Source organism: Corvus cornix, chromosome 1A (assembly GCF_000738735.6).
Source record: "Corvus cornix cornix isolate S_Up_H32 chromosome 1A, ASM73873v5, whole genome shotgun sequence".
Classification (NCBI taxonomy): domain Eukaryota; kingdom Metazoa; phylum Chordata; class Aves; order Passeriformes; family Corvidae; genus Corvus; species Corvus cornix.
Genome location: NC_047057.1, coordinates 68,567,431 through 68,588,595, shown reverse-complemented (window position 1 = coordinate 68,588,595; position 21,165 = coordinate 68,567,431). Strand labels below are relative to the sequence as shown.

The window sequence follows — 21,165 nt, the reverse complement described above, 5'->3', positions numbered from 1 at the left end:
ATGGCACTTGGAACTATAACTCACCAACCACTGAGCTGTCAATTCTGACTTTTCTCATCTAAACATGGAGTTTATTTCTCTTGCTTGAGGGATTCCCAGCTATAGGCACCGATTCAGCACAAACTGCTGAGCTCATTCTCAGAGCAATCATTAGCAATAGTCCTGTGAGGCTACATCATTGTTCTGTGAGCTGAGTAACAAAGTGCATCATAAAAGTTGGTTTAAAACACTGTTAACTACCCAAATTACTTCTTTCCATTTGCTTGTCAATTCCATGGATGGACACCACTCATTTCTGACTCATCGTTTTTTTCCACTGGAGGAGAAATGATGAACTTTCCACCTCTTACTTCTCAGCTGCTTCTTACATATTTCTTCCTCAGGTTTAACATCAGTTTTGGGATCAACAAGAACAGCTCTTTTTATTTTATCAGCACTGAAATGGCCCACATGAAACAGGAGTAACAAAGAAAGTTGTGCTAGCAAAAGCATATTTGATAAAACACTACTTGATCAAAGCAGTTCGCACAGCTTAAGTGCTAACAATAGAAAATTACCACTCCACGCACCAGAAAGTACAGACATTGTAGTATTCAACAACACAGCACCAAGCAAGAAATACTGGGAAGAGAGCATTATAGCCAAAATTTTCAGACTTTGCCATCCAAATGTAAAAATTTAGGGAACAATCAAGGTCCCTAATCATAATTGTCTAGTGTGATTTTACGCTCCCTCTGATGGTCCGCATAGCTTTTAGTTGTTACAATAGTGTCCTGATAGCCAGGTTCATGAACGGCAATCCTGGATATTTTAGGACATATAAAATGACAGCAGAAATCTTCTGATTTCACATTTGGCCATGTAGGCTACTTTGACTTTTTCAGATGTGCTGAGACTGTCAATGAAACCTCTTTTTTATGCTTTACTTTTGGTTTGCAGCTTAATTTAAAAGGAATGAAAGGCTACTAAAATTGCTATGAACATGAAATAATTGCATTAAACATTGTGCTCAACTCAGGTAACAGCTGCAAGCTGTGACACCTGCACCATTCTGTGTCGTTACTGGTAGTATTTACACTGATGTGTATTAATGCTGCTGCTGTTCTGATTGCTAGTTTACTCAAAAAAGTGAAATAAACCCATTGCAAGGTAATGCCTAAACCTTACTTATTTCTGTTTTGATACAACAGGCCAACTAGTCCATGAGTTATTCACACACTTCTAGTTCCTGGTAACTGAGCAACAGCATAATTTACCAGAGACATCTGCCTCACACAGCTGTACAGCAGCTGGGGAAGTGCCCACAACAGGTAATATGGCTCTGACACTCACAAATGGGACAGATACATCCACATCCATTACAAAGAGTCTTAACATGTCTTATTAACATTATTAAGCAAATGTAGAGCTCAGACATTGAAAAGTAGCCATTAAAAGTGGGAACCAGCTGCCCAGCAGGTGCCAAGAATAGCCTAAGAAAAAGGTAAATGTGAGAATGAGGGAGACAACCTTAAACCTCAAGCACTGAGAACATAAGAGAGTTGAAGCATCCCTGATGAAATTAATTTTATTTGCATCTAGACACCCACAGTGTAAACATCTGCACCTGAGCAAGTCACCCAAGGCTGCTTTTGTAGGCAAAAAGGAGAAACAGGCACAAATCACCTAAGCTGTTTTAGACCTCTGCATTAGAAACAGGCACTAGAATGGCCTCCCTATTCATCTCACATTTAGTCATTCAAATCCCACTGCTCAGGATATAAAAGCAGCAGACACTTGAGACAAGGCTGGTTCCCTGTTCCTCTGATGCCAGTACATCCCAGTGCAGAGCATGGTCAGCATTTTGCAATTCCAGACATTGTGTAGGTAGTTTCCAGAAGGAGCCAGGGCATTGGGAAAATATGTCTTCTGGATTGTTTTTAAACCTCAGCTATGGTGTCACCTAGCCCTCTTATAGGCACATTTTTTTAGACAAATCTTTGCACAGAGACTTAAACACTAGTATAAATATCTAAAATTACCATGTAACTACTCAGAATCGAATTGATCACAGATTTCTTCAATGAGAACACTTGATTTTCTTTTTCCTTATGCTTATAACAGTTGTCATGCACAGTAATAAAAGGTTTTGCCTAAGATCAAGGTTAAGGAACTTTGGTAAAAATAGCTTTCCAACCACTCACTGAATGGCACCAACTGCATAGTATTCAGCATCTTAAAATCTGAGTTATGAATTGTTCTGCTGTCAAAGAGATTCCACAATTTCATATTCCATTCCTGTTTGTGTAGGAAAACACTACTGCTGCTCAAGAAAACTAGCAAGAGAAGCTGCAATACCTTAATTTTGTTAACTTTACATGTGACTAATTGCTGGATAGACTTCTTGCTGACTCTGCCAAGAGGCTGTGTGGCCCAGGAGGCTGGCAATGCTCCTGGGACATCATGAGCCTACTTTCATTTCTACAATGCACTCAAGAAGCAGCCTTTCTCTTCTTCTCTCAAAGCATTAGTGGCTCCCCCCAGTCCACTTGCAGGACAGCTGCAGTTAGAATTTGGGATCAATATTTATTTGAAAATTGGTGTTTCATTTTATTTCTCTCAACCCGTAGCTTGATTAAATTTTGATACAGAAACCACTCACTTAGATGCCTTAAAACAGAAGAGATTCTGAGTATTCAGTTCAGTCTTTTGAAATCTTAAACACAAAATGATCTATCCATTGCTTTTCAGGACTTGAAACAACATCTCTCACATAGGCTGAGCATAAAGACCACTGCTGAGTGTCAGTGGCACACAGATCTCTTTCCACCCAGGAAAAAGCACACCAAGGCATTTTCAAGTCCAATAGCCAAGCAGTGAATATTGGTGTCAATCCCCAGCCAAATATCTGTATAATTGCTTTTCAGCACAATTCTATCTCTGTAAAATGGGTTTTATCATGCCTTCATTTCAGAGGAGTGAAATTGCTAAAGTGAAAGTAACACCAGAATATTATTTCATCATAGTCAAATTCTACAGTGAGTCTTTGGAGAGATAAACTTGTTTCAGATGTTGCACGAAACTTACTGTCATGGTGAAGATAAAGCACTGTACTTACTTCTCTCACACTGGGACTGTCCATCCAGAGAGGGGATAACAGGAACCTGGTGAAAAGAAGTATATGATCATATCAAAAACAGAGAGCAATATCCAGCAGTGGCACCCCCTTAAAAAAAAAATAACCACAACTACACACAAAAACCCCAAAGCAACATGTACAACAATCAACAAAGTGTTTTGTCACTTTCTAGAGTCTTATTTGCAGACTGTTGTAATCAAGTTAAGAGGCTACTACCCCAGCTAAATATTCCTTCTGTATTCACCTCAAGTAGCACAGATGCCTGAAGCGAGCCAACACTAGAACTTGAGCCATTGCAATGAAAATCTGGTACTACAGACTAAACCAACAAAGAAGGGGGTTTCCAGTTAAGGCAATGGACTTGGCACTGAAGCAACTAATTCCTGTTCTTGGGAATAGAAAAGATGTACATGGTAACTTCTTATCACTGAGAACTTTTGCTCAGCTTTTGTGCCAGAACCTCGACCTCTATAAATAATTAAAAGACCTGTTTTCCAAAGGTATTGGGGTACCTAGCAGAAACTAAGGAGACACAGGCCAGGGAAAAAAAAAAGGGATTTGCCTAATTTCCACTGAAATCAGAGGAAAATGGTTCTAGTTGTATCCTTGGAAATCTGCAGTCAGATTCATTAACACTGGATTTAGTCTATTAAAAACTGTACATTTTCCCCTGAACCATACTCCATGATACTAGAGAAATAAATTTGCACAGGTAGTTTTATATTGACATTTCCTGGCTTTTTAATCCTAGTCTTTGCTTTCTGAAAAGTATTAATTGAGCCAATTTTCTCGCATGACAAAGAATCCACCAGTGTTAGTAAAACATGAGATTTTACTTTAATAGTGACAGAATTTTCATTCACATTTAGACTTGACTGAAAAATGTACATGATTTCTACTGTGTTACCCTGAATGAAAACTCTATCTGTCAATTTAAATAACTTTCACTCTTTTCTTATTCGTCATACAGCTTTTATCCCTTCAGACACCTTCTCTTTTTGATCTATATTCTACAACAAACCTCCCCAGCTTTAACTTTTCCATCTTTTCGAGATATGTTTTCTTGTATTTCGATTACCAGTGGCCTGGTGTTTCATTTGCTCTGGCTTTCTTTGTAACTTTTGTTACCTTATTTAGCCCTCGAAAACACCCACGGGGAATATTATCTCAGCAGCTTATCAGAGCTGTAAAATTGAGGCTACATTCCTGATGTGCAATATGCTGTTGCAGTACCTTCATGAGGGCATTCTGCATACACCAGGTGAATATTTACTGATGTACTAGTGCAATAATGACCCACCTGCCTCTGCTCCTCTCTGGGGCACTTTCTGTCTATAGGGATCGGAATTAACGACAGTCTCTCTGTGCTGCCTGATGTCAGAGCTGAGAAAGGTGTCAAGGATATATAAGAGCCGTATTACTTGCCAGAAAGGAAGAGGGAAAAGGATACTCCAGAGCTAGATGCAAGCGTGGAATCGTTGCATGCACACTTCTTGCTAACCAAGAGGGCTTGCTGGCTTCTCCAGTCAGATCCGTGACCACAAAAAGGTAAATAATTTCCCCTTTTTCTTACTTTACCTGCAGTGCAACAGATGTGCTTTAGAAAAGCACAATATTCCCTATTATTAATCGAGAGCATTTTTCAGGAAAAGGCTAAGACAACTTCAGAGTAAACTGCACTGGGGACCACAATGTGAAACTGGGATATGACTGGGCAATGCAACCCAGAGAGAAGGGATAGGATTGAAACTACTGTCTGGAAAACAAGCATTTACTGCTGAGAGCTGTATTTCTGAAACTGAATTGTCTCACTAAACTTGAGGGGATCATTTTTCTCACTCTAGCCTGTGAAAAAAACCTGCTCTTGATTTAGGACAGAATGGGCATCAATGATAGGACATACTGAAGAGTATTTGGGTTTGCTTTCAGTTTTGAATCATTGTTCTTTTCAGAAAGTTTGGAAGGAAAGATGTGCAACCTAAAGCTGTCAGTTTTCTTCATTGCACTTTCTGTCACTCTGAGCTGTTTGGAAGCTACACCTATTGAGAAGTGAGTAATAAATAATCATGTTCATTTCTTTTTAGGGGAAAAGATCGGATTATTGCATGAGTTGCTTTTGCTTTCATGTCTCAAATAATACAAAAATAGAGTTTTTCAAGCTCACTATTTTATTGTTGTTCAAAGATTACTGTCTGTGGCTGATGATCTATCTGATAGTACTTCCAAGAGACAAGGATGGATGTTGCCTGTAATGTCACAGCATACACTCTCAGGACTTAGTGAGGAAATGCCAGAACAACCAGCAGCAAAGACAAAAAGGTATTGATTTTCCTTGTTTCTTCCAGTCATATCAGATTGAATCATGAAGCAAACTTTGTTCCAGTGATATACTGCCACTTGAGACTCTGCTTCTGCTGTTATTCCTCAAAAAAAAAAAAAAAAAAAAAAAGAGATTAAAATATCCTTCTACTAAATAGAGCTTTCCTGTAAGCATAAAGATCAGCTTTTCTGTAACATAAAGATCAAAGCATTCAGGGTAGAAAGTGAAATCCAGGGACAAAGTTGCAAATCATTTAATCACTTTATAATTATAACACTTTCATAAATTACAAAGGCTGCAAATACTACATTACCTTGAGAAGAACGGTGTATTTTGAAAGTTCCTTCTTTTTTTTAAAACTTTGTCAGATTTCCAAGCCCTGAAGGGGAAAAAAAAGAAAACATAGCCTTCTTAACAATACTACTGTTCTGCTAGAATGGAGTTATTTTATAGTACAAATGCTTTCGGTAAGTAAGCAATTTTTTAATCACAGAATTAAATATGAATTTAATCATGGGAAGAAGGAAAATAAGAAATTGGTTCTGATAGAATTTAACTTGTCTGAAATACATTCTCATTTATAAATTCATAAATTCAATTTCAGGCAACTTTTTAATGAATAAAAAACATTTCAAGATGTATTTGCAATTTGTACTAAAAGATAAGCAGCACTGAACTATTCTACTTTTCACAGAATCATCAAGGTTGGCAGAGACCTTCAAGTTCATCTAGTTTTGTCAGGTTCTTGAGTGAATGTCTTTCAATGACAATTCTGTTATGGATAAATTCAGTAAATACATATGTATATATAGTTGCCTGTTCTTCTCTCTCTGAATACATATATTAAAAATAATATTATATGACAATTTTTGTACCTTCCAATGTATTTTTATAATAGAGATGAAGTTCTCACATTTTTACAGCTATCACTTTAGAAAAAAATAAAAACCCCCAAAATAACTGCAATGCTCAAACACAAGGCATCACTTTCATGAGTGTGGTGTGCCTTATCTGCCTTTCTGGGGCTGAGAACCGTGTCTCACCGGGTGAATTTTCTCCTGGCAGCATATATTTATTTAAAGGCTACAGACCACACAGCTAAAAGAGTTGGTGGGTTCAGCCAGGCCAGACACGAGATAGAAACCCAGCAGCTTCCTGTAAGGGCTGGAGTTTTGAACTTGGGGTGTCAGGCCCTGATTTTGTAGCTTTAAGGAAATAGAGAATTCTGCCTCCACAAACAAAGCAGGATCTCCATGAGAACCAGTTGCTTTTTGAACCTCGTATGTAAATGAATTGATTAAAATCAATAGAAAGATGCATGAACATCAATGAGAGGTTATATCAAGCCCTATCCAACCATTTTCTTTTAATGCAATTACACATTTAATATATTAATTGCTTAAAAATTGCTGCCCATCTGCTAATGAAGAACCAGTATAATACAGACATTCACAGCTGCTGTTCCATTTGGATTCTTACATCAATACAAATAACTTCAAATATGACATTTTAGATTACAGATTTAGTAATCAATAAGCAAAGGAACATATTGGTAACTGCTCAGAGTTTGAAACTGGGAAATTGTTGCTCTTCACAGTAAATTTTAGCCACTGTCTAATATCTAACTCATGCTATATCAGCATGAAGACATCCAAGAAAATCAGCAATAACTCAGTAGGCAATCTCAGCAAGCCAGTATTTCTGTCTGAAGGAACAACACAGCAGTCTAAGAAACAAATTTGAAAACCCAAGCTCTCTCAAGCTAACCATTTTATTGTGATTAAAAAAAAACCCTCATGCTACATAAGTTTTACATGTGGTTCTGTAAATGGTCTGTTGGTTCAGATGATAAAATGTTCTTTTTAGATATGGATTCTTCCATGGACGCTCTTTAAAATATCATTCAGCAAATGATTCTCTCCCACCACAACAGAACTTTCAAGCTGCTGGTGTTTCAAAAAAGATGGGGCAGATTTTCAGTAGATGAAATCTCTGTTTAGTCAGAGCTAAGTGGTAGAGGGACAGAGCTAAAGACCATCCTAAGTGGTAATGAAGTTGGCAGAAGCTGGCAATGCCTGCTACCTCTCATGATACGTGGTGCAGTTGGGAGAAAGAGTCTTTGGGTTTAATCCACTTGATGTGGACTGGAATATTACCACTCACTTCAGTGAGAGAGGGATATGATTCTGTGGGAACAAGAGAACTAAATAAATGTTAGTGATTATCATTATGTTAGTAATCCTCATGATATCAGCAAGAGCTCTAAATAGATTTAGAAGTTCAGCTGAAAGTTAAACATTTAGTCATTGCTTTCACTTAGTGTCTTACCTATACTATCATTACAGGTTTTCTAGATGTCATAAACTGCTGTGCAGGATATCAATAAAAATGACATATGACTGTTCAGGTCTCTGCATTTCAATAACCCCCATCATTAAAACTGATAATAACACCCAGCACAAGGATTTTTTTCAGGCACAAAGTAGGTGGTGGGAAGATTGTAATGTTCTTGTATTTGTGCACATATTAAAAGAACTCCCACATTAGCAGAGCTCAAGTGACTATGAGAAGTGGCACACACGATTGCTCATCATTTGACTTCATCTTGGCTCTCTTTGTTTCATCTTGGCAGTCACCAGCTGGAGAAGAGGAAATGCAACACTGCCACATGTGTGACACAGCGCTTGGCCGACTTCCTGGTCCGCTCCAGCAACAGCATCGGCGCGGTTTATTCACCTACAAACGTGGGCTCCAACACATATGGAAAGAGGGACACAGCAGGGCTATTAAGCAGAGAACCCCAAAACCATGCACAGCTTTAGGGTGTTTAGATGGCTGCTGACACAGTTTTCATTAGAATCTCGGTTTTTAATGTATCAACAACCTCTTGGTCATTTATTACTTGTACAGTCTTACCAGTGCCTTGTTTTCTGTCTGTGTGTGGGTATGTGATTTATGTTCACCATTCCACTAGGCATGTACAACAACATGCATAGGCTATTCTTTCAACTCCATTAAGAACTCCAAAAATCTGTGCTTATTAAATTCCTTTGTAAAAATCTATCATGATAATAAATGGAAAAGTAATTGCAACAGGGTTTTTAATCATTATTATTACTATTATTATTATTATTATTAAAAGGACTAAAAAGATAATCCATAATGTGTATGTCTTTATAGTCACAGTTTGGTAAGAGAAAGAAATCATCTTAATTAAAGAACAACAAATATCAGAATGCTAGCAAAAGTTATGTCCTAATGAAAGTAGAACAGAAGAATCTTTTGGTTTTGAAACATCTACAGCATCTTGTTTTGTACAACTGAAGGAACAGCTAGATGAGAAAAGATGCTGCATTGTGCACCATAATCATACAATTGTGCAGTTAACTGACTGGTCTGTTTCCACTACAACATACATCAATCAAGGAAAAGTGGTGTTGCAGCACAGACCTCTGTGCCTACTGAGCAGGGGATTTTAAGGATTTGCAGTTCTTACTTTAAGATGGTATCAGTGAAATGTAAGCATAATGAGCATAAGTGCTTTTAAATATGAATGAGATAAAGCTCTGATAACAACCTAGCAGAAACTCCAGTCCTTGGGTATTCCTTTCCTTGAACTAAAATAACGAAGGGAAGAGAAAAAAACAATGAGTAGTTCAAGAACCAAAATGTATCATAGAAACTGGGTAATTTTTTGCACTGGCATACTTACATTCCTACCAAAATCCAGGGAAACTATTTTACAGATGGGCAGACCTTAATGAGAATCTGACAGTGTTATTTTCTCCTGTCTCAGCCCAGAATCAGTGCAGGCTTAAAAAATATGTTTTTTCCTTTCAATTGTTAAGGAAATTTTCATAGAGGTGACATCTTATATCACAGGAACGGCTGTTTTGTCCACACTTTCTCAGGGAAGGGTTCACTATTGTCTGAAAAACATTATTGTCCAATTATGAAAAACATTCAGCAGAACCTTAGTTCTGGAGAAGCAAATTAAAGTTTAATAACTGCCTTCAGTTGGTTTCTTTCTGTTATAAAGTATACTTAGGAAATAGAAACATTTTTGCTAAGTTCAAGGTTAAATGGCATATTCACTTCATTTCACAAAAAATACAGGGGAAAAAACATTACTGCACAGAATTCCTACTGTAAAAGAGTTACTAAGTACTCTCTTTACTGAGGAAAGTTTCAACCTTTATTAATGTTCTAATGGATATTAATTCTGAATTTTATTGAGAAAACCATTTATATGGTATTAAACCTGTCTAATATTTCTGCCAGCTTGAAATGCTTTTAATTCCAGTTACTTTTGAGTTTTGTTGCACATTCATCGTATGCTTAATTTGTTTTTCAATTAGAATATTTGTGTTTCAGAAAATAAATGAGAAAGTGAGAGGATGTCTTTGAAGTGTCACTGTGACATTGTTTGTACAGAGGATTAACCAAATGGAGTCGTTCCCTGGGGGTGGATGGTGATCTCTAGGCTGATCCCAACCTGGAATATGAGCAATGCTTTATGCACCAGATTTTGTTTTTTCAGCTACCATTTGACAAACCCCAACAAAGCACAGGTTTCCCATGCACAGGATCAGTGGAACTGGGTACATCGATTTTTGCCTTATGCACTCTTGAATCTGGTGGATTTGACACTAGCATGGTCAAACTATTTGGCAAATACTGAAAAATGTAACTCATATCCTAAATCAGTGAAACCAGGGAGAGAGAGAAGAGGGGGACCGTCTCACCTGTCTTCAGCTCCTCTTTGTCTAACCAGTTGTCAGTGCTCTCCTGCTATTTGGTGGAGGAAGACAGCTACTTCCAATTCATCCCATCTTAGACATCTATTTTAGGACGGGATTAATCACTCCTGAAGTGCCTCTATTTTTTCATTGATGATATAGAGTGTCTAGACAATTAGCAGAAAATGAGCACTTAACTTTAAGATAACTAGAGTTAGGTGACAGGAATCTCATCTGCATTTGGTATGAACTGTTCAAACTAAAATAAAAGAGAGAAAATTTGGTAAAAACCCCACACCTCCAACACCTCAGACTCCAAATCAACTCTTTTTCTGAGCTATGTTAGTTAATTCATCAGTCAGATCATCTTGAGAAACTTCCTTCAGTGAGACTTGTTTCCCCACATATTCCCTTGAGAACACAACTCTGCTCCCCTGCCTCCTGCTGTTAACTGCACTGAGGCCTCTTAGAGCAGAAGGATCAAGCTGTAGTAAGTCTGGATACAAGCACAATCCTGAGCAAATGAGCCAGGAAAAGAGTGGATTGAAAAGGAAAAAAGAAAATAAATAAATAAATAAGTCAATCAATAATAAGCATTTAAGCATTACTTCATCAGCTCCACAAGCAGCATAACCAGAATTTTCAGAATATGAAGGAGAAAATAAGTGTCTCTGTGCATTTCTGTAAATCCCAGTATGTATTGCTCTGCCTCTTCAGGGATGTAAATATTACTTGAGAATCAAGTTTTACATAGCTTGAGTTCTTTTTCAATTCATCTGGATTTCCTACATCTTTCAGAGAGCATGCAAGCAAACAAAAAATACAAAAGAGGAAAATTAAGAATACAGACAATGTGATAAACATGGCTATATTCCCTTTAAAAAACTAAAAATACCAAATCTCTGGTTTTTACTGTGTTCTATTAAGTTGTGTTTTTAAAAAAAGCAGAAAAAGGACATAATATTGAATTTCACAAAATGAGAAGGGGAAGAATAAAAGTCATCAAACAAGCAAAAGGAATATGAAAAAAAAAGATTGTAGGAACATGAAGGATGTTTTAAATGGAGTAGTGGGCCCTAGGGTCTAATATTTCTTAGGAACTATGACAGCTCCATAAAAGACAGGATTTATATTTTTTCATGATGAATAGAGTTGAGGAAAGAAATTTATTTCACTTGTAAAAGCTTAGGCTAAAACTAAGAAAGCACACAATATTCATGGAAAATAAAATGTATTTTACTGAATAGTAAATTTGGAATTAATAGTTTCAATTTCTATTAAACAAATTAGCTATTTTTCAAATAAATAGGTTTCTTGATGAGAGTTGACAAAGCTTCCATTCACTTTCAATGGGATTAGTTATTAGAAAATCTGGATTTTACTGAATGGCTTTCTAAACTATTTGAAAGGTAATATATTGATAACCTGAATAAAACCCTTTTCCTGTAATGCACTACTGAATATCTTCAGTAGCTGCCATCTACACTCTCTAGATTTATGCTGGGTTTGAGTCAACAAGCTCATTTGCAAATACAGTTTGACAGGTATGGTAGACGTTTTGTTCCGAGCTCCAAGGGTAAGTAATTTTGTTGTCTTGGTTCATTATCATATAGAAAAGGGACAGCTCTGCACTGCTCTAGCAATGCAATGAGCAAAAAGCTGTGGTTAGGAATGACACATCTCCTTGCTCTATACAGAATAATGGTTGAAGTCACATGAAACAGAATCTTTCTACGGGATGTGGCAACTTCTGTTCCAATCATCCTACTGTTATCTCTGTTTTTCCACACTCAGAAAAAATCCCACACTAAAAACCAAAATATTTTTGTGGAGCTGTGTAAGGCTCCAGAACCAGACTCAAACTCAGACCTGAAATCCACCATTTAAACTAAGCTTTGGTTTAGGAACAAAAATCTGGATTCTCGAGTTTTCCTGAAAACTTTAGACAGATTGGTTTCCAGCTACAATTGCTACAAAAACTATTTATACTTAATTAGATTCAGTAAAAACTTTTTTCTCTAAAACCTATCTTAAAATCAAAATGCTAACAAAGACATCTCAAACTAGGAATCGTACATGCCATGAAAAGCTAAAAGTCATGTTATCAAAAGCTCACTAAAGAATGAGACAGTGATGATAAAACAATAGTTAAATCTGCTGTTCATTGTGCAAGAAATTGTCTCCCTGAATGCTAAAACACCTGAATATAAAGAACAAATTCAAATGCATTCTAATCCTAACAATAGTGCTGACTTGAGTAACAATCATGCCATAAAGTCCCTATTTCCTAGAAATGTTTTTAAAAATACAAAATAGGTTTAATTATTCAAATTAAGAATCTTAGACCTGCCCCTACTATAACTTTTTTCCTTTCCACCTTAAAAGACTCTTTTGGATCCTGAGTTAGAGACAATGAAACTGTTTCTTACAGGCTCTTTTACAATATCTTTAATATAAATAATGATAGCACAGGTAACCTGAGATCTGCTGCATAACAGCTAGTGACATTTATTATTTTGCTTTTCAAAAGGAATTAATATACTGGGACGTATCAAAATAATTGGAGTTGTAATAAATAAACCATTACACATGTGAATTTAAACTGTTGGAATCCATTTTAAATGAAGTGCTACTCAATATGATTAAAATAGCACTAAAGCCAGAACCAGCTTATTATTATTTACACTCTCAACAGAGGCAGATCACTTTTTTTCAAGCAGAATCAGTCCTTATTCATTAAGCAGTCCCTTTGGAAGGAGTCAGAGTGGGACTTGCTTCCACTGGGGAATTGTGCTAAAATTTAAGCAGCCTGTGATAGATTGTCAGTCCAGCACTGAGGAAGCTGAGCTACTTAGCCCTCAGAATATGGGGCATTTTTAAATGTCATTCTTGAATGAGCTCACTACCTGTGTTGCATGTCAAACTAGCCATACAACAGAGAAAGGGTTTTTTTGTAATTTATTTGTTTGTTTTACAGAAGGAAGAAAGAAATAAAGGGTCATAAAACTGGAGGAGGGGATAAATAATGTTAAGGTTGCAAAATACATAAATCCGTTTTCCAGGATCAGTAAGCAACTGGCAGCCATTTTTTAACTTCTAAGTTGTCTGCTATGCTGTGGTACAGGAAGGAGAGAGGAAAAACTAAGATTGTGGGGCAGAATATTCTTTTTCTCAGAGAAAATACAAATCTGAGGCAGCCTGAGACAGTGGAAGATAGTCGAATGGACCTCAGAGGAAAGATTATCTCACTGCTCCAAGTACTGGCTCTGACTTCAGAAGGATCACAGTGATATTAGAATCACAGAAACATTTAGGTTGGAAAGGACTAAGATTATCAAGTCCAACTATTAATCCAGCAAGTCCCTAAATGTCACTTCCACATGTTTTTTGAGCACTTCCAGGGATGATGACTCCACCACTTCCCCTGGGCAGCCTGTTACAGGGCTTGATAACCCTTTTGCTGAAGACATTATTCCTAATATCCAGGACGTCTAAACTTCCTCTGGTGCAACTTGAGGCCATTTCCTCTTGCCCTATTACTTGTTACTTAGGAGGAGTCTGATGATCACCTGGCTACAACCTCCTTTCAGGGAGTTGTAGACAGCAATGAGGTCCTCCTTGAGCCTCCTTTTCTCCAGTTTAAACACCCCCAGCTCCCTCAGCCTCTCCTCGCAGGACTTGTGCTCCAGACCCTCCCCCAGCTCCGTGCCCTTCCCTGGACATGCTCCAGCCCCTCAGTGTCCTTCTTGCAGTGAGGGGCCTGGACCCAAACACAGCACTCAAGGTGCAGCCTCACTGAATACAGTGGGACAATCCCTGCCCTAGTCCTGCTGGCCACAATATTGCATATCCAAGCCAGGATGCCACTGGCCTCCTTGGCAACACACCTTGTGGCCAACCTCATTCTGTTGTTCTCAGCCCATCAACCTAGCCTGTCCAGGACTTACTGAGGGAGGACTTACTAAAAACATTATTCTTGAGTCCACAGTTACTTGCTGTTAATTATATTTTTTTTTAACAGGAGACCTTTTCCCAAATCAAAAAGCAAATATTGCTGAAAATTCTTCCTACAATTTTTTTCCCCAGTATTGCAGTAGCCCTTTTCCAAGGCCTGATGAATACATTCTGCCTGCTAACGTGCAGCTTACACAATGGGAACAAAGCCAGACCAGATATCAGTGTGTTTGGAAAAGACCTAATGGAAGTGTTTTTAGATTAATCCAGAGAATGTAAAAACTAAAGAAACCTAACTCAGTGCTATAAATTTATTTCTGGGAGAAAAACAGGTTGCTTTTCTCTTTGTTCATTCTGTGTTTTCCCAGCTCAAATCCAGGCAGATGAAGCACAGCCCTGATGGAATCAGTACCAGTTCTATAAACACACTAAGCGAGCCTAACGCACAGCACAGAACTACTAAACCATGGTGTCTGGAATTGAACGACTGCAGAATAAGTCTCTGCTTCATCCTAGTATTCTTCCTTTTCATTCCACACCTTAGCAAATATAACTTCTGTGAATCACCACTCACAGCTGTGAACAAAAGTAATTTTAACCCCAAATTTTTCCACCTTTTTTACATTAAACAATTGGCACTGGAGATGAATGATTTCTACCAAGTACACCCTAAGCATCAAAGAATCATAGAATTTCCTGAGTTGGCAGGGACCCATGAGAATCATCAAAATCCTCCTCCTGGCTCTGCAGAGAACAGCCCCAAGAATCCCACCATGTGCCCGAATGCATTGTCCAAATGCTTCTTGAGCTCTATAAGGCTTGGTGCTGTGACCACCTCCCTGCGGAGCCTGTTCCAGTGCCCAGCCACCCTCTGGGTGAAGAGCCTTTTCCTAATATCCAACCTAAACCTCTCCTTACACAGCTTCATATGTACCACTTTCAGCTGGTCAGCCTTAACGTCTGAAAGGAAGCTGTGCTCTGGAAGATAGTTAAGACAGGGTTTTTTCCAGAACAGTGTGCTGCAAAAAAAGACATCCCTGTGTCCCTAGAAGGGTATACATGAGTTCAGGCCTCAATCCAGCAGACACAGTAAAAAAAAAAAAAAAAGACACAGATGACAGGTGGGCACAGGGGCCCACCTGTCATCTTCCAGTACTTCCCTAATTTCATCATCATTTTGCACCCCAGAATCCTCAGCAAAGATATGCCCACAGATCATCCTAAATAGGGACTTTGCTACAGAACTTTCCAATCGTTTTTCCAGAAAGATCACTCCCATCAGGAGGGATGTTTCCCCTCTCACTGCAGAGCACAGCACAAGAGAACCTGAACTTCAGATGCCTTCCTCCGTACTGTTGGAGGTTACAGGCTGCCTCTAGGAAGTGCTGCTCGAACTGGTGGTCCTGTAACAGCTAAATCTCTTCCTTTTTAAGGCATTATGACTTTCCAGCCTGGCTTTTTCTCCTTTTTTCTTTCCCCTTCTTGTTTTGGGAAAGTTTGAAGGGAGGAAAGAATCAGTGAACTCAACGTTGCTTTGAAAACAGCACAGCACAGATAGGAAAAGCGGCCAGGGGAAAGGATAACAGAATGTTTTCCAAATCTGCAGACAGACACAGCTTCACACAGATTCCCAGTCACAAGGACAGCCTGGCTTGAATGTACAACTCAAGCAGCCATGCAGAAACAACATGGATTCATCCAGTGACCACATCAGGCAACATGGTACAAAAGAGTTTTCCAACACTGAGGTCAAAACCAAAATTTTGAAAAAGAGGGTGAATACATTTTTGTTGCTTAAAAAAATATTTTGGCCAAAAGTCACAGACACTTTCACAGACTTGTATCAAAGTTTTCAACCTTAACAAACCTGTAGTCTCCTTCAAAAGCATTCTACCACACATTAGGTAGGTATTTCATAATTCATTTAACAAACTAGAGGGCACATATATTTCTGATGTGATTTTTCAGAAAAGTAATAATTATGTTAAGATCACTATCAAGTACAAAACATAGAATCATGGGATATCCTGAGCTGGAAGGGACCCACAAGGATCACTGAAGTCCAACTTCTGGACCTGCACAGGACAGCTCCAAGAATCCCACCATGCGCCCGAGAGCATTTTCCAAATGCTTCTTTCTACAAAACCTGGCTAGGAGAAGAAACACTTGCAAACCAGGAAATAACTTCTGAGTCAATTTAAAACCCCAAAACAATGTTGTTTCAGATCACTTGGATCACTAATAAGAGCAAACCTGAGATTTGTGAGAGTTCTGCAGCACGGCAGCAGCAAAACAGCCTTGGCATTCAGGCCATTTCATTCACACACTGCGTATATCTGTGTGCATGCACACGAGTAAACATAGCACAAGAAAAATTCTGCAGCTTCAGATAAATAGGAATTTCCTCTTTGCTTTTCATTTGTGGCAAAACACACTGAAGTTCCCAGTTTCTGCTGGGAGTCAGCTGAATAACCCAACATTTTATAATTTATAATAGTACTGCCAGAACTAATATCAAAATTTATTTTTATCTTTTTGACAAATTCTTTTTGTCAAAATTTTCTATGAGGAGTGCCAAAATAATAAGAATATCAAAAGAGTTTTAAATCAGGACACATGTTATTACCTGGTTTGGGAGACAGGGAGGAGTGAGATAAGAAGCATAATTTATTAATATTGTGATCATCAGCCTTGCAGGTAAAGTAGGAAAAAATGAAGGATAGCATGATGCAATGCAGGAGGCACCTAATCAGCATCCTGGAAAACATCCCAGAGATGTAAGTGAATATAGAGAACAGCTAAGGTAAAGGGAACTCTATAGGTGGTAGAGCTAACTTTGGCATTTTTGAGACCAAAATGCATCTTAGGGACTCAACAGCACAAGAAATAACACTTTTGTCTGACTCTCAGAACTCAAAGAAGATCATATGCTTTGGACTGGTTTTCTACACAGGAATTAGCTTCATTCTAGAGGTGAAAATCTCAGTTTCTTCATTTAATCATCATATTAGGTAACAAGTTTGAGTAAAGGCTGCAGGATTTAGCCTACTGCTAGTACATGTCTATGGAAAGAATCAAGACTGTGCATGTTTTAAGAAATTGTTTTCTTTACCCTCTATTCAGCATCACACGCAAGAGACACAAGTGACATCAATCAATGGTCATAAATTTTACTTTTTGTGCATTACACTGTATTTATTTATATATCCTGAAAGGGACTGGAGATTGGGTAGATGACTAATGCTTAGGTTATAAATTGCTCAGAGGAGAAAACTAAACATAACTGAACTTCCTCCTCATACAAATACATCCATCACATTCTAATAATATGAAGTGCAGTTCTAATCAAAACTGATCTGAACATTTTTTTCAATCCAGGTATCTGCATCCAATGCATATTCACTCACACAGTAAGACTCTTGAGTTTGTTGGGTTGTATTACTACAGAATTAAAGACCTAGAGAACTAGCATAAATCTCTGTGGCATCAACTTTTCTTGTGTCTTCCATATCCCATAAAATCTCTGTTTCCCCTTCAAAGTTTGCATAATATCTGATCACTGAAACCAAAATATTCATCAATTGAGTTGCTACAGACTGTGAACTTGTTATTTTACGTGCTGGGTGCCACTCTGTGTCTCACAATCTCTCTTTGAAATATCTGTTTAAAAAATGCCTGGCGTTTCAAACTGAAAAAGATAAGCTGGAGACAAGACCTAAAGAAATTGCGTGCCTGTCTCATCGTTTCCCATGGTGTTTCACCCTCAAACCTATTAAACACTGCTCATAAATAAACACTGTTAAATATTTCACTGTAAGCAGGCAAGGATGTAGACATACAAATTACAATGGTGGTGTGACAATCTACTTATAAAGCCATTTTCTTTGGGCAATGTGTTTTGCTATGACTGTCAGAGTACTGCGGAATTCTTCTTTGCAAACCAGCAAGTTTGATAGTGAAATCCACGTAAGTCTTCAGACTTTCCAAAGCAAAACTGAGTAACAAAGTCACACACATCACATATCAGGCAATGTTTAAATACAAAGCCAGTTCAAAAAAAAAGCCCAAGTACACAAGCATACGATAAAGCAGGAATATTTTGTCTAGGGATATATCACCCATTATCATTCTGTTTAACCTCTTACTGCATCTACTTGCATTAGTCACTTACACACTCTTTAAACCTGTGTCCTTTTCCGCCCCTTTCTATATAATGCTTTTACTTTTCAATGCATAAAGGCTATTGTTGCAGCCAGAGAACACTCCCATTGCACTCATCTATGCCCAATATGCAACAAATAGTAATAAGACAAACTTCTCTGGTTGATATGACCCCTGCTCTCCTGTCCCTGCAGCCTCTTGTCCCCAAACCCTTGTAGAGACTCACGGCAGCTATCCTGCTATGCTGAGTTTTAGCACAAATACGTTACTTGAAATATATAAATCAGTGCCACCTGCAATAGGATTCAGCAGCGATCAGTTGCTACTGTCCAAGGAATCAAAAGGAAACAGAAGTGGCCAGACTGGCTGCACACTTGAATACAATTACACAGCTGAAGTCATACACAAGTATAATTGTTATACCCCAAAGGAAAGAAAAAATACCAGTTTTCCAGTGAAGCACAGAACAGCGTCAATTTCCACAAATGAGGCTTAGCCTTAACTGGACAGGGAATGATTGCTCTGAGCCTGTGATATGACAAGAACATGAAAGTCACTTCTGATGGCAAGGCAGAAGGGACCCAGTGCCCTCATCACCTCCCCATTACCAAAACCGACCCCTTCCTCCCTTCTACCTCCACATCACCAGTTCCTCACTGGCAAGCCATGGGGTACTGATGGCCACCCACACTCACCCTTGCTCCAGGCCGCACCTGACAGATGGCTTAGAACTGACTAAGAGCTGCAGCCCCACACTGCCTGGAGAGTTCTTCACTCCTCCCACACCCAGGTCCACTCTCTCCAGCAGAGCAGCAACGTCCAAACTCAGTGTTCCAGCTGCTCATCTCTCTTTCAAAGAAAACTTAAGAATAAAAGCAGCTGTGAGTCAGGAAGACAGCCAAGTTTGTTTGCCCTTGAAAGGAGGTGGTCACACACAGTGAAAGACAAAATGAGCAGAGAACTCCTAAGGAAATACATCCACCCTAATATCTCCTCTAGGTATTAGTCAAAAGCTCCACAAGCTGGGCAGTCAGACACCATTGTCACAATTGAGGTAAATTTCGTTTGTGCTTTTTCAACACAAATAAAGGGAGCCCCAACCTAAGGGCAAACACATTGCCAAGGTGGAAACACCTTACCAATGTGCCGAGGTTCCCTCTCACTGTGTGTAGGGTCAAGTAGTTCCTTTACGTAGTGCCAGAAACCTCCTCAGAATATAGAGGCAATTTCTATAAGCAGCAGGGCCAGCAAAGAAGGCTTAAAATGCTTAAAACAAGTTTCAGAGACAGAAACTGAGATCATACACATATGTGTACATTTGCAATAAAACCCATAGCTGACTCCTGCAAGTCAGCAGAAGGCATTTCCACAGAATAAAACTTTTGGAAAACAGAGAAGACAAGGGCTAAATACTTGGAGAGCAGGAAAAATGTTTTCTTCCTGAGGTCACCCCTAAAATGTGAAAAATTGAGTCAGAGAAGCCTGGTTACCCCCCACTTTCTCTTGAAAATTTCAGATGCTGCAGCTGTTGTAGGCTGTAAAGAGAGTGAAAGACAGGGACACCTTCACACTGTGAACCCTCTGGCCAGAAATAACTTCCAGGTAGATAACAGTGCAGAGAGTAAAACACACTTTAATTCTCAGCATGCATGTGGCTCATCCACCAGGGCCCAAGCATCCCCACATTCCTTTGCCACCTTCCTTCTACCATGAGAGCAGTTTGGAACTGTCCTTGCTGCTTCTGCAGACATAGTCCATGGGAGTCAGCAACAGGGCTGAGATTCACCCTCTCGCTCTCAGTGAGGGACTGACTGGGGTCACCAGTTTCAGTCCATGGTTGTCATTCAACACCTTTGTCATGGAAAAGGGAAAGACAATCTCAAGGATCCTGAAGCAACACTCGGGCTGCCTGGAAATCTGAAAGTCCTCATCTTCCCTGCTTCTGCCATCAAGGCTGACAAGATAAAAGAAATACAGACATATGGAAAGGCATTTAGTGAATTCATAGATACACATGAGCTCATTCCTTTCTTACAGGTGTCCCTGATCTTGCACTGAACTCCTATTTTCTCCATTAGCCACTATCTCAACAACCAACGTGCACTGCTCAGGCCATCAAGGAAGTGATGCTACCTAGTAGGGAACTACTAAGATGGTTGTGAATGTGGAAAAGCCCTTCTTTATTATCACTGTGGGTCTGTTCTTCAGAGATACTCTTCCAAGCCTTCGACTTTTGTTTAATCAGACTGAATCATAAAGTTTTCTTACTGAACTAAAAATCCAGTAATAACAAATTTGCTACAGATTAACAAACTCACTCCCTGTACGAAATATCAGCAATGAGAATCAACATAACTGATTAATAAAAGTCAAGCTGTATCCAATGCAGGGCAAACAATAACTCTATAGATTTTTGTATCTTATGGCTACAGGTTTCAGAAGAGCACAGTCCAGCACAATTAGTGGAAAGGCTCAGGTGGGGGAGAGGAGGTAGGAAATAATCAAAACACTATCAAAACACAAATAAAAGCCTCGGTTAATGTAATTAAACAGTAGGAAGGGCTAAAGGGTCCTCAAGACTGTGATCATTTTTGGGGGATGTGAAGAATTAAAATAACTCCTAATATTATTTAGCTTCAGAGCTTACATTACAGGCATAGCAAAAGAAAGCAAAGAAAAAGAAAAAGCACTGGCAATGAAATGTTAATAGAAGTTATATATAGCTCTTAATAAAAAGAAAACAATGATATGAAAAGTAGGTGAGCTAGAGAAAGGAGCAGTTATATAGGGGGGAAAAAGAAATTTGAAAACAAGCTGAAATTGAGAATAGTAATATAATTCTTCAGCACACAGCCTGGAGAACAGAAAGATAC

The 21,165-nt window shown here is 38.6% G+C and overlaps 2 protein-coding genes across 5 annotated transcripts in view; one reads left to right on the top strand and one right to left on the bottom strand.

The window, feature by feature from the left end:
* Positions 1-19,088, bottom strand: part of LOC104692282 (solute carrier organic anion transporter family member 1A2) — a 44,982-nt gene extending 25,894 nt beyond the window's left edge. The window contains exons 1-5 of one of the 4 annotated variants that reach the window (XM_010404213.4): positions 18,988-19,088; positions 18,737-18,820; positions 5,752-5,817; positions 4,419-4,501; positions 3,098-3,143 (exon numbers count right to left, since the gene is read on the bottom strand). In XM_010404213.4, coding sequence (XP_010402515.1) covers positions 3,098-3,121 — 24 coding nt within the window. In that variant the 5' untranslated portion in view covers positions 3,122-3,143; positions 4,419-4,501; positions 5,752-5,817; positions 18,737-18,820; positions 18,988-19,088. Of the gene's footprint in view, positions 1-3,097; positions 3,144-3,362; positions 3,428-4,418; positions 4,502-5,282; positions 5,365-5,751; positions 5,818-18,736; positions 18,821-18,987 lie in introns of those variants that run through there. The other 3 variants (XM_010404215.4, XM_020584883.2, XM_010404212.4) reach the window with 3 other exon arrangements.
* On the top strand, positions 4,580-8,594 carry LOC104692281 (islet amyloid polypeptide). Its single transcript, XM_010404211.2, has 4 exons — positions 4,580-4,666; positions 5,071-5,167; positions 5,303-5,437; positions 8,071-8,594. The coding sequence occupies exons 2-4, from the start codon at positions 5,088-5,090 to the stop codon at positions 8,258-8,260; spliced, it is 405 nt and encodes a 134-aa protein (XP_010402513.1). The 5' UTR covers positions 4,580-4,666; positions 5,071-5,087; the 3' UTR covers positions 8,261-8,594.
* Positions 19,089-21,165: the final 2,077 nt, after the last annotated feature.